We start from the raw sequence: 12,983 nt of genomic DNA, 5'->3' as shown, positions 1-12,983 counted from the left end.
AATCGGACCGTGCATTTCTAACCCCCCGGCCCATTTTCTTCCTTAAGGCTCCCATTTTTAGACAAATAATGACACATTTGAACAAAACCCCCAAAAACTATTTGGACAGGCCCACTGGGCTAAAAATGGACCAGCTCATCTGGCATTTGCCTGAACTGTCCTGTGGCCAGTCCACCCCTGTTAGACACTGGCCAGACTCAGGCCGCTGTGCATGCTGGGAGAAGAGACGAAGAATGAATCGATGGCTTGTCTCTCCTCTCCAACTATTCTGACACAACAATGGTTATATAATTAATGATTACTGTGTGAAAAGACAGAAAAAACTGGGACACACACACACACATACACACAGTACACACACACACACACACACACACACAGTACACACACACACACACACACACACACACACACACACACACACACAGTACACACAGTACACACACACACAGTACACACACACACACACACACACAGTACACACACACACACACACACACACACACACACACACACACACACACACACACAGTACACACACACACACACACACACACACAGTACACACACACACACACACACACACACACCAGTCAGTACAATGTACAGGTATTTATTTACATAAAAAATACAGTATAAAGTTGTTACGATGTGAAAAATACATTCTGTGCAAAGTGTTCATGGTTAGAGATGGGTACAGAAAATATTAATGAATTATTACATTATTCTGTCATAATGTTGTCATAATACTGTCATAATACTGTCATAATGTTGTCATAATGTTGTCATTATGCTGTCATAATGTTGTCATAATGTTGTCATTATGCTGTCATAATACTGTCATAGTGTTGTCATAATGCTGTCATAATGTTGTCATAGTGATGTCATTATGCTGTCATAATACTGTCATAATGCTGTCATAATGCTGTCATTATGCTGTCATAATACTGTCATAGTGTTGTCATAATGTTGTCATTATGCTGTCATAATGCTGTCATAATGCTGTCATAATACTGTCATAGTGTTGTCATAATGTTGTCATTATGCAGTCATAATGTTGTCATAATGTTGTCATTATGCTGTCATAATACTGTCATAGTGTTGTCATAATGCTGTCATAATGTTGTCATTATGCTGTCATAGTGATGTCATTATGCTGTCATAATACTGTCATAATGCTGTCATAATGCTGTCATTATGCTGTCATAATACTGTCATAGTGTTGTCATAATGTTGTCATTATGCTGTCATAATGCTGTCATAATGCTGTCATAATACTGTCATAGTGTTGTCATTATGCTGTCATAATGCTGTCATAATGCTGTCATAGTGATGTCATAATGCTGTCATAGTGATGTCATAATGCTGTCATAATGCTGTCATAATGTTGTCATAATGCTGTCATAATGTTGTCATAATGCTGTCATAGTGATGTCATAATGCTGTCATAATGTTGTCATAATGCTGTCATAGTGTTGTCATAATGCTGTCATAATGTTGTCATTATGCTGTCATAGTGATGTCATTATGCTGTCATAATACTGTCATAATGCTGTCATAATGCTGTCATTATGCTGTCATAATACTGTCATAGTGTTGTCATAATGTTGTCATAATGCTGTCATAATGCTGTCATAATGCTGTCATAATGTTGTCATAATGCTGTCATAATGCTGTCATAATGTTGTCATAATGCTGTCATTATGCTGTCATAATGCTGTCATAGTGATGTCATAGTGATGTCATTATGCTGTCATAATGCTGTCATAGTGATGTCATAATGCTGTCATTGCTGCCCATTTCTGGAGCCATTTAAAACACAGCACATACACTTCAATACATTGATAAAATTCCATCATTCCAAGTCCATTATTGAATTCCCAGAATCAGCCAGCCATCCAGAGGGTGAAGGGGATGAGGAGGGTGGGTATGGCGGTGTAGGACGACATTCCTAGATAGACCACAGACAGAATTCCCAGGAACGCCGTCAGCGGAACACTCCTGTGATCCCGGACGACAGATTTCAGCCAATCACAGAACTAACACCAAAACAAGAGGAAAGATGAGGACTTTAGTTCATTGGTTTATAATGAAGCAATAAGGCCAAAGGGGGTGTGGTATATGGCCAAAGGGGGTGTGGTATATGGCCAAAGGGGGTGTGGTATATGGCCAATATACCACAGCTAAGGGATGTTCTTAAGTACGACGCAACGCGGAGTGCCTGAATACAGACCTTAGCCGTGGTATATTGGCCATATACCCCAAACCCCTTTGGTGCCTTATTGCTATTATAAACTGGTTACCAACCTAATTAGAGCAGTACAAGTACATGTTTTGTCATACCCGTGTTATACGGTCTGATATACCAAGGCTGTCAGCCAATCAGCAGTCAGGGCTCGAACCAGCCAGTTTATAATATAGTGATAGAGAGGGGAAGATGAGGCCTTTAGGACACCTCATGGTTTATATTATAGTGATAGATGAGGACACCACATGGTTTATATTATAGTGATAGATGAGGACACCACATGGTTTATATTATAGTGATAGAGAGATGAGGACACCACATGGTTTATATTATAGTGAGAGATGAGGACACCTCATGGTTTATATTACAGTGATATAGAGATGAGGACACCTCATGGTTTATATTATAGTGAGAGATGAGGACACCTCATGGTTTATATTATAGTGAGAGAGAGATGAGGACACCTCATGGTTTATATTATAGTGATAGAGAGATGAGGACACCTCATGGTTTATATTATAGTGATAGAGAGATGAGGACACCTCATGGTTTATATTATAGTGAGAGATGAGGACACCTCATGGTTTATATTATAGTGAGAGATGAGGACACCTCATGGTATATATTATAGTGATAGAGAGATGAGGACACCTCATGGTTTATATTATAGTGAGAGATGAGGACACCTCATGGTTTATATTACAGTGATATAGAGATGAGGACACCTCATGGTTTATATTATAGTGAGAGATGAGGACACCTCATGGTTTATATTATAGTGATAGAGAGATGAGGACACCTCATGGTTTATATTATAGTGAGAGATGAGGACACCTCATGGTTTATATTATAGTGAGAGATGAGGACACCTCATGGTATATATTATAGTGATAGAGAGATGAGGACACCTCATGGTTTATATTATAGTGAGAGATGAGGACACCTCATGGTTTATATTATAGTGAGAGATGAGGACACCTCATGGTTTATATTATAGTGAGAGATGAGGACACCTCATGGTTTATATTATAGTGAGAGATGAGGACACCTCATGGTTTATATTATAGTGAGAGAGATGAGGACACCTCATGGTTTATATTATAGTGAGAGATGAGGACACCTCATGGTATATATTATAGTGAGAGATGAGGACACCTCATGGCATATATTATAGTGATAGAGAGATGAGGACACCTCATGGTTTATATTATAGTGATAGAGAGATGAGGACACCTCATGGTTTATATTATAGTGATAGAGAGAGGAACATTTAGAGGGCGTGTGTGTGTGTGGGGGGGGGGGGGGGGGGGCTTGACCCATTTACAGGATACAATTTACACTACCTCCTGTGCCATAAAGCTGCAGACCCCTAGGTAGAACACGGTGGCCGGCCGGCTTACAGGGAGGGGAATATCATCAGTGTTAAACGTTGTGTCCTGTAGTAGACAAGGTCTCCCGAGTGGCACAGCGGTCTAAGGCACTGCATCTCAGTGGTAGAGGCATCACTACAGTCCCTGGTTCGATTCCAGGCTGTGTCAAAACCGGCCGTGATTGGGAGTCCCATTGGGCAGGCTCACAATTGGCCCAGCGCCGTTAGGGTTTGGCTGGGAGTAGGCTGTCATTGTAAATAAGAATTTGTTCTTAACTAGTTAAATCAAATACAAAAATGAAGACTATCTTTGTACATTGGGTCACTATCAGTTAATGTTTAACTTTAATTTTTTATTTTATTCTTGGTCCTTTGGCAAAGATAAAACTTTACTTTAAGACTAAAAAACACATTTCTGTGGTTATGAGGACATCTACAAGTATGTCTTAGTCTCTCGCTGGATCTGAAGTATTAAGTGCTACAGTATGTTATTCTGTCTCTGCTTCTGCTCTGCGGTAGCCGGTCTGTATAAGTTACACTCAAATATTTTATGTCTAAAGTCATTGAATAAGTTTCCATCCAATCCAAACCATTTTGGGGGGCGATCATGGTTAGTCTATGAAGGTGGAGAAAACCTTAGCTCCCTCCCAGCCACGCTGCTGCCAGGCCTCAACTCTGAAATCACCTCCGCAAATACTGTCGTGATTTGATGTGTTGAAAAGGATTCAATGGGTCCGTTGTTCTCTCTCTCTCTCTCTCATTTTGTTGAGAAACTACCAACGAGACAGATTTCACACTAACATTGAGCCAGTGAAGTTACACTGGTTAAAATCAACGTTGTTTTTCCACGTCATTTCAATGTAATGACGTGGGAACCAATGTGGAAAAGACGATGAATTCTGAAAAGTGTTGGTTAAAAATATCTTCAACTCCTTTCTGTGCCTTCTATTAAATTCTGTGCTACATTTGTATCCTAGTTTATTTACTTATTATTACTCTTGTATTCACTTGTTGTTGTTGTTGTTGTTGTTGTTGTCGACCTGCAAGTAAGCTTTTCATTGCCCTGTGTACATCATGTCTGTATGAGGAATAAGGTTGTTCTATTGTCAGCTTCATTGAATGGGCCCTGGTCTAAAGTAGTTCACTACATTAGGAATAGGGTGTAGTTTGGGATCTGCGGTAAGGGTCCCCTGGTCTAAAGTAGTTCACTACATTAGGAATAGGGTGTAGTTTGGGATCTGCGGTAAGGGTCCCCTGGTCTAAAGTAGTTCACTACATTAGGAATAGGGTGTAGTTTGGGATCTGCGGTAAGGGTCCCCTGGTCTAAAGTAGTTCACTACATTAGGAATAGGGTGTAGTTTGGGATCTGCGGTAAGGGTCCCCTGGTCTAAAGTAGTTCACTACATTAGGAATAGGGTGTAGTTTGGGATCTGCGGTAAGGGTCCCCTGGTCTAAAGTAGTTCACTACATTAGGAATAGGGTGTAGTTTGGGATCTGCGGTAAGGGTCCCCTGGTCTAAAGTAGTTCACTACATTAGGAATAGGGTGTAGTTTGGGATCTGCGGTAAGGGTCTCCTGGTCTAAAGTAGTTCACTACATTAGGAATAGGGTGTAGTTTGGGATCTGCGGTAAGGGTCCCCTGGTCTAAAGTAGTTCACTACATTAGGAATAGGGTGTAGTTTGGGATCTGCGGTAAGGGTCCCCTGGTCTAAAGTAGTTCACTACATTAGGAATAGGGTGTAGTTTGGGATCTGCGGTAAGGGTCCCCTGGTCTAAAGTAGTTCACTACATTAGGAATAGGGTGTAGTTTGGGATCTGCGGTAAGGGTCCCCTGGTCTAAAGTAGTTCACTACATTAGGAATAGGGTGTAGTTTGGGATCTGCGGTAAGGGTCCCCTGGTCTAAAGTAGTTCACTACATTAGGAATAGGGTGTAGTTTGGGATCTGCGGTTAAATTGAGATTTAATATTCGGCTCTTCTAACTTTAATAAGTCGCAAATGATTGGAGCTAAATGTTTTACCTTGATTTAAGTAGGCAAGTCGGTTAAAGGACAAATTCTTATTTAGAACGACAGCCTACGCCAGCCAACCCTGGTCCAATCACGCACCACCCTATGGGACCCCCAAGCACAGCCAGACGTGACGCAGCCTGGATTTCAATCAGGTACTGCAGGGGCACCTCTTCACACCGAGATGCAGTGTCTTAGACCACTGTGCCACTCAGGAGGCCTACATTCCTCGGGTTAGGCTCTTTATGTAGGAAAACATGTCTATAACATTGCAGATATCTTATTTTTTCGATTCCAACCTGAGTTTCATAATCACATGGTAACATGTAGGCAACGTTTTATCTCAATCACGGACACTCTTACTGACAGTTGTGGCTGCTTTGTGTGATGTATTGTTGTCTCTACCTTCTTGCCCTTTGTGCTGTTGCCTGTGCCCAATAATGTTTGTATCATGTTTTGTGTTGCTACCATGTTCTTGTTATGTTGCTACCATGTTTGTGCTGCTACCATGTTGTGTTGCTACCATGTTCTTGTTATGTTGTGTTGCTACCATGTTCTTGTTATGTTGTGTTGCTACCATGTTGTTTTGCTACCATGTTCTTGTTATGTTGTGTTGCTACCATGTTGTTGTCTTAGGTCTCTCTTTATGTAGTTGTGTTGTCTCTCTTGTCATGTGTATTTTTAAATGTGCTTTTTAAATTATTCTATACTTTTTTTTTATCCCAGCCTCCGGTCCCCGCAGGAGGCCTTTCGGTAGGCCGTCATTGTGAATAATAAGTTGTTCTTAACTGACTTGCCTAGTTAAATAAATAATACCATGAAAAAACGATGTAGGCAGCCTGGTCCACCACCAATGCAACTATTTAGGGACCGTCAACAAAGTGCATGATCACAATATTCATATTTAAATAGCTCTCCAACCATGTGACTTAGCAACCGCATTTCAGCTGTCCATTATTCTTTACATAGAGAGGCATGTTGCACACCTTTGGTTTTCTTATAAAAATGATTACATTTTTTATAAATAATACTGTATATACAGTACCAGTCAAAAGTTTGGACACACCTACTCATTCAAGGGTTATTCTTTATTTGTATTATTTTCTACATTGTAGAATAGTAGTGAAGACATCAACACTATGAAATAACACGTATGGAATCATGTAGTAACCAAAAAAGTGTTAAACAAATCAAAATATATTTTACATTTGAGATTCTTCAAAGTAGCCACCCTAGATGACAGCTTTGCACATTCTTGGATTATTTTGCCTTGTGGTCTCAGAGTCTTTCACGCGCCTTTTTGCAAACTCCAGGCATGCTGTCATGTGCCTTTTTCTCAGGAGTGGCTTCCGTCTGGCCACTCTCCCAGAAAGCCCAGATTGGTGAAGTGCTGTAGAGACTTCTGTCCTTCTGGCAGGTTCTTCCATATCAGATAAAGAACTCTGTAGTTCTGTCAGAATGGTCATTGGTCACCTCCCTGACCAAGGTCCTTCTTGCCCGGTTTCTCAGTTTGGTTGGACAGTCAGCTCTAGGCAGAGAGTGTGGGTAGTTCAATAGTTTTTTATATTTCCCAATGATGGAGAACACTGTGGGTACCCTCAAAATGGCTGCCAGTCCACTCATTATGCCATCATTGACTTGAATGGAGAGACCCTTTCTATTCATTCTATTTCTATGGTCCCTACCCTGTGAACAATACAAAAGTTGGTTTCAAGTGCCTAGGTCATGTGATCAAGGAGCTATTGAATTGTAAGTTATTTGTAATAAATATATATATTTTTAAACACGTTGAAATAATTTCATGAGAAAACCAAAGGGTGTGCAACATGTCTCTCTGTGTAAGGAATAATAGACAGCTGACATTAGATTTGAATATTGTGATCATGCACTTTGTTGACTGTCCCAGGCTGTCTTCACAGTTGCCATTGTTGTCCTTCATGAAGAACCTGAGGTAGCTATTGTTTGATAGCTATCTCAAATCATTTGACAGGGGCTCCCAAGTGGCGCAGAGGTATAAGGCACTGCATCTCAGTGCTAGAGGCGTCACTACAAACCCTGGTTCAATTCCAGACTGTATCACAGCCAGCCATGATTGGGAGTCCCATAAGTGCAGTGAACAATTGGCCCAGCATCGTCAGGGTTTGGCCAGGATAGGCAGTCATTGTAAATCACAATTTGATCTTAACTGACTTGCCTAGTTAAATAAAAGGTAAAAGAAATATTGAAGTTCAAATACCAAACTAATTTCACAAAGGTCCATACCTCAATTCACTCTTATAGTAGAGCCAATGGAACAGAGCGCGCTAACGGGTTCTCTAGAACAGAGCGCGCTAACGGGTTCTCTAGAACAGAGCGCGCTAACGGGTTCTCTAGAACAGAGCGCGCTAACGGGTTCTCTAGAACAGAGCACGCTAACGGGTTCTCTAGAACAGAGCACGCTAACGGGTTCTCTAGAACAGAGCGCGCTAACGGGTTCTCTGGAACAGAGCGCGCTAACGGGTTCTCTAGAACAGAGCGCGCTAAGAAATGAGAGCTCTTTTCAAAAGGACTTCTTCCTGCCTTGTGTTCCATGAACAACTGTTAAAGCAACAGACAGGGACATTAAAATTGGAATGGCTCATTTAAAACAAACTCAGGCTCTCACCAGACCTGCAGACTCCGAAGCCTTGTCAGCCTATCAACTCAAAGTAGCGCAAATTGCCTATTTTAAATACTGCGATGATACATTGTCTTTCCATAGTTCTCTAAGTCTGGTCCTAATTTACATGTCGGTCTACTTTTGGGGCAAGGAGGAGTTCGATCCTGTTTTGCCCCCCAGCTTACACGGCCAAATCATTGTCTGGGTGAAAAATGGCACCCTAATCACCTTGGGGCACAACTTTAGACCAGAGCTGGGCCCTACATTAGACCAGAGCAGGGCCCTACATTAGACCAGAGCAGGGCCCTACATTAGACCAGAGCAGGGCCCCACATTAGACCAGAGTGGGGCACTACTTTAGACCAGAGCAGGGCCCCACATTAGACCAGAGTAGGGAACTACTTTAGACCAGAGCAGGGCCCTACATTAGACCAGAGTAGGGCACTACTTTAGACCAGAACAGGGCCCCACATTAGACCAGAGTAGGGCACTACTTTAGACCAGAGCAGTGCACTACATTAGACCAGAGCAGGGCCCTACATTAGACCAGAGCAGGGCCCCACATTAGACCAGAGTGGGGCACTACTTTAGACCAGAGCAGGGCCCCACATTAGACCAGAGTAGGGAACTACTTTAGACCAGAGCAGGGCCCTACATTAGACCAGAGCAGGGCCCTACATTAGACCAGAGCAGTGCCCTACATTAGACCAGAGCAGGGCCCCACATTAGACCAGAGCAGGGCCCCACATTAGACCAGAGTAGGGAACTACTTTAGACCAGAGCAGGGCTCTACATTAGACCAGACCAGTGCCCTACATTAGACCAGAGCAGGGCCCTACAGTAGACCAGAGCAGGGCCCTACATTAGACCAGAGCAGGGCCCCACATTAGACCAGAGTAGGGAACTATTTTAGACCAGAGCAGGGCTCTACATTAGACCAGAGCAGTGCCCTACATTAGACCAGAGCAGGGCCCTACAGTAGACCAGAGCAGGGCCCTACAGTAGACCAGAGCAGGGCCCTACATTAGACCAGAGCAGGGCACTACTTTAGACCAGAGCAGGGCCCCACATTAGACCAGAGTAGGCAACTACTTTAGACCAGAGCAGGGCCCTACATTAGACCAGAGCAGGGCCCTACAGTAGACCAGAGCAGGGCCCCACATTAGACCAGAGTAGGAAACTACTTTAGACCAGAGCAGGGCCCTACAGTAGACCAGAGCAGGGCCCCACATTAGACCAGAGTAGGGCCCTACAGTAGACCAGAGCAGGGCCCTACAGTAGACCAGAGCAGGGCCCTACAGTAGACCAGAGCAGGGCCCTACAGTAGACCAGAGCAGGGCCCTACATTAGACCAGAGCAGGGCCCTACAGTAGACCAGAGCAGGGCCCTACAGTAGCCAGAGCAGGGCCCTACATTAGACCAGAGCAGGGCACTACTTTAGACCAGAGCAGGGCCCCACATTAGACCAGAGTAGGCAACTACTTTAGACCAGAGCAGGGCCCTACATTAGACCAGAGCAGGGCCCTACAGTAGACCAGAGCAGGGCCCCACATTAGACCAGAGTAGGAAACTACTTTAGACCAGAGCAGGGCCCTACAGTAGACCAGAGCAGGGCCCCACATTAGACCAGAGTAGGGCCCTACAGTAGACCAGAGCAGGGCCCTACAGTAGACCAGAGCAGGGCCCTACAGTAGACCAGAGCAGGGCCCTACATTAGACCAGAGCAGGGCCCTACAGTAGACCAGAGCAGGGCCCTACAGTAGACCAGAGCAGGGCCCTACAGTAGACCAGAGCAGGGCCCTACAGTAGACCAGAGCAGGGCCCTACAGTAGACCAGAGCAGGGCCCTACAGTAGACCAGAGCAGGGCCCTACATTAGACCAGAGCTGGTCCCTACATTAGACCAGAGCGGGGCCCTACATTAGACCAGAGCGGGGCCCTACATTAGACCAGAGCGGGGCCCTACTTCAGACTCTGACCAAAATGTGTGCACCATAATAGCCGTCTACACTGTTAGAAAAAAAAGGTGCAATTGGTGATTTGGCTGTCCCCATAGGATAACCCTTTGAATAACCCCTTTTGGGTAGAACCTTTCGAGGTTCCCCGTAGAACCCTTTCCGAAGAGGTTTCTACAAAAGGGTTCTATCTGGAACCCAAAAGGGTGCTCCTATGGGGACAGCCCGAAGAACCCTTTTGGAACCATTTTTTCCCAAACAGTTTAGATAATAGGGTCCCATTTGGGACGGACTATTGTCTGCTCTATAAACCTATTGGTCCATATTGACGCGCATCATTTAGCATTGCTCACTGAGTAAAATAGGCTAATGACCACATTTACCCTATTTGGCTTGAGATGAATCAAATTCTAAGTAAACAAACTTTTTTTTATCAAGGCAGATAGGCCTATCACCTAAACCAGCAATTACTAGTTCACAGCATTCAATTAATCTATAAATTAATATTTTAATGTTTTGATTCTGCTAGTTACAGAGTCCTGCAGCGTCGCTCTGTGAAAACGCACCAGCGCGCAACAGTACCAATCGCGTACACAGGACGCGCACCAAATGGGTAATCAACACTTTAGGCATCTTTTAAATGTCCCACTGGGCACACACTGGTTGAATCAGCGTTGTTTACACGTCATTTCAATGATGTTACGTTAAACCAACGTAGAATAGAAGTTGAATTGACGTCTGTGACCAGCGCCGTGGGCCTATTTAGGAAAACTCCGTTATCATTTTGTAGCTAGTTTAACATTGGAATATATAGCTTTCAGAGAGATAGCCTCTTCAATATGTCCGTGCGTAAAAAACAAACAAGAAATAGCCTATTCTAGGCCAATATCAATATGTTACCTTGTCAGTCTGAATGCTGATTGCAATGCCATACCGGCAATAAGTAACGAAATGTTCACAGTTATTCCAAAGCAAGCTGTACGGTATCTTCCCAACCAGTTTCTCCGCTCTACTCGCGATCTCTTCGCCATCCAACGGTCGTTTCTGCACGGTAGTGTCCATAGCGTTCAGTAGAATTGATGCTCCATACGCAAAGTCCTCAACAGTATCCACCCGAATGCTGGCGCTCTTGGATAAAACTCCGAGAACTAAGCGTTTGTTTGTTACCATCACCTGGATTGAACGCTTGTCCGTTGTAAAGAGTGGCAAGATATCCGGAATCAGATGGGCCACCCGGTTGTCTCCTAAATAGATGCCAAAATGAGTGAATAAAGTCCGGGGTACTTCTAGCAAGTCTCCCCGTTGGTATATGGACTCTGGGAGTGCGGCCCCGGCGGAGGTATCCGGGACTCTCTCTCTCCACCCCTCATTCTCGCAGTGATGTGTAACTATCTTCTTCTCCCTCGCTCTGTCTGTGTCTGAAAACAACAAACTGGACCGGAAGGCATTGAGGTGAGTGAGGAAGAACACTTTTTCCAGGAGTAATGTGAGCGAATTCAACATTTTTATTGGAGGAGATTCCTTGTCCTTGTTTTTCGGGACGTTGTCCTCCTCGCCTCGCGCTCCTCTATCATCTTCAAGCCGCGGTCAGTTTCAACGAGGGGCCCTCCGTGACGTCGTGAGGGAACCGAGGAACCGATTGGCTGCTGTTTGAGAGCAGATTAGTCACGTAGTAGATGTTCTGAGTGACACTCGTAGGGCTAAAGGCTTGTTGACTAATTACAGTGGACTTGCAGATCACAACTAGTTACGGTTAGCATAGCTGCCATTTTGCAGCGTTGTGTCAGTGTCGAATAGTCTAATAGGCCCATCGCATCATCTGTGTGGGGAGAAACTGGTTGAATCAACATTGTTTCCACAGGATTATTTTTTTAATTTTTTTTTATTTAACTAGGCAAGTCAGGTAAAGTACTTAAAACAGTCTTATGGCTGATATGTCCTATAATTCTGTCCCGCAGTGTCCTGTTCTTTGGGCTGATATGTCCTATAATTCTGTCCCGCAGTGTCCTGTTCTTTGGTCTGATATGTCCTATAATTCTGTCCCGCAGTGTCCTGTTCTTTGGTCTGATATGTCCTATAATTCTGTCCCGCAGTGTCCTGTTCTTTGGTCTGATATGTCCTATAATTCTGTCCCGCAGAGACCTGTTCTTTGGTCTGATATGTCCTATAATTCTGTCCCGCAGAGTCCTGTTCTTATGTCTGATATGTCCTATAATTCTGTCCCGCAGTGTCCTGTTCTTTGGTCTGATATGTCCTATAATTCTGTCCCGCAGAGTTCTGTTCTTTGGTCTGATACGTCCTATAATTCTGTCCCGCAGAGTCCTGTTCTTTGGTCTGATATGTCCTATAATTCTGTCCCGCAGAGTTCTGTTCTTTGGTCTGATATGTCCTATAATTCTGTCCCGCAGAGTCCTGTTCTTATGTCTGATATGTCCTATAATTCTGTCCCGCAGTGTCCTGTTCTTTGGTCTGATATGTCCTATAATTCTGTCCCGCAGAGTTCTGTTCTTTGGTCTGATATGTCCTATAATTCTGTCCCGCAGAGTCCTGTTCTTTGGTCTGATATGTCCTATAATTCTGTCCCGCAGAGTTCTGTTCTTTGGTCTGATATGTCCTATAATTCTGTCCCGCAGAGTCCTGTTCTTATGTCTGATATGTCCTATAATTCTGTCCCGCAGTGTCCTGTTCTTTGGTCTGATATGTCCTATAATTCTGTCCCGCAGTGTCCTGTTCTTTGGTCTGATATGTCCTATAATTCTGTCCCGCA

At 43.8% G+C, this 12,983-nt stretch overlaps 1 protein-coding gene across 1 annotated transcript; it reads right to left on the bottom strand.

Moving 5' to 3' along the window:
* Positions 1-597: 597 nt before the first annotated feature.
* Positions 598-12,016, bottom strand: LOC109886288 (lecithin retinol acyltransferase-like). Its single transcript, XM_020478004.2, has 2 exons — positions 11,117-12,016; positions 598-2,039 (listed from the first exon to the last, which is right to left on the bottom strand). Exons 1-2 carry the CDS (start codon positions 11,717-11,719, stop codon positions 1,887-1,889), a joined length of 756 nt encoding a protein of 251 aa, XP_020333593.1. The 5' UTR covers positions 11,720-12,016; the 3' UTR covers positions 598-1,886.
* Positions 12,017-12,983: the final 967 nt, after the last annotated feature.

Source organism: Oncorhynchus kisutch, linkage group LG9, assembly GCF_002021735.2.
Source record: "Oncorhynchus kisutch isolate 150728-3 linkage group LG9, Okis_V2, whole genome shotgun sequence".
Classification (NCBI taxonomy): domain Eukaryota; kingdom Metazoa; phylum Chordata; class Actinopteri; order Salmoniformes; family Salmonidae; genus Oncorhynchus; species Oncorhynchus kisutch.
The sequence above is the reverse complement of the archived record's forward strand: the minus strand, read 5'-3'. Positions and strand labels throughout refer to the sequence as shown.

Bases quoted from the DNA above. Each gene is read 5' to 3' on its own strand.
- LOC109886288 (XM_020478004.2), bottom strand. From the start codon at position 11,719: ATGTTGAATTCGCTCACATTACTCCTGGAAAAAGTGTTCTTCCTCACT. The intron at 2,040-11,116 runs GTAACATATTGA...TTTTGGTGTTAG, and splicing joins TCAGCATTCAGACTGACAAG to TTCTGTGATTGGCTGAAATC.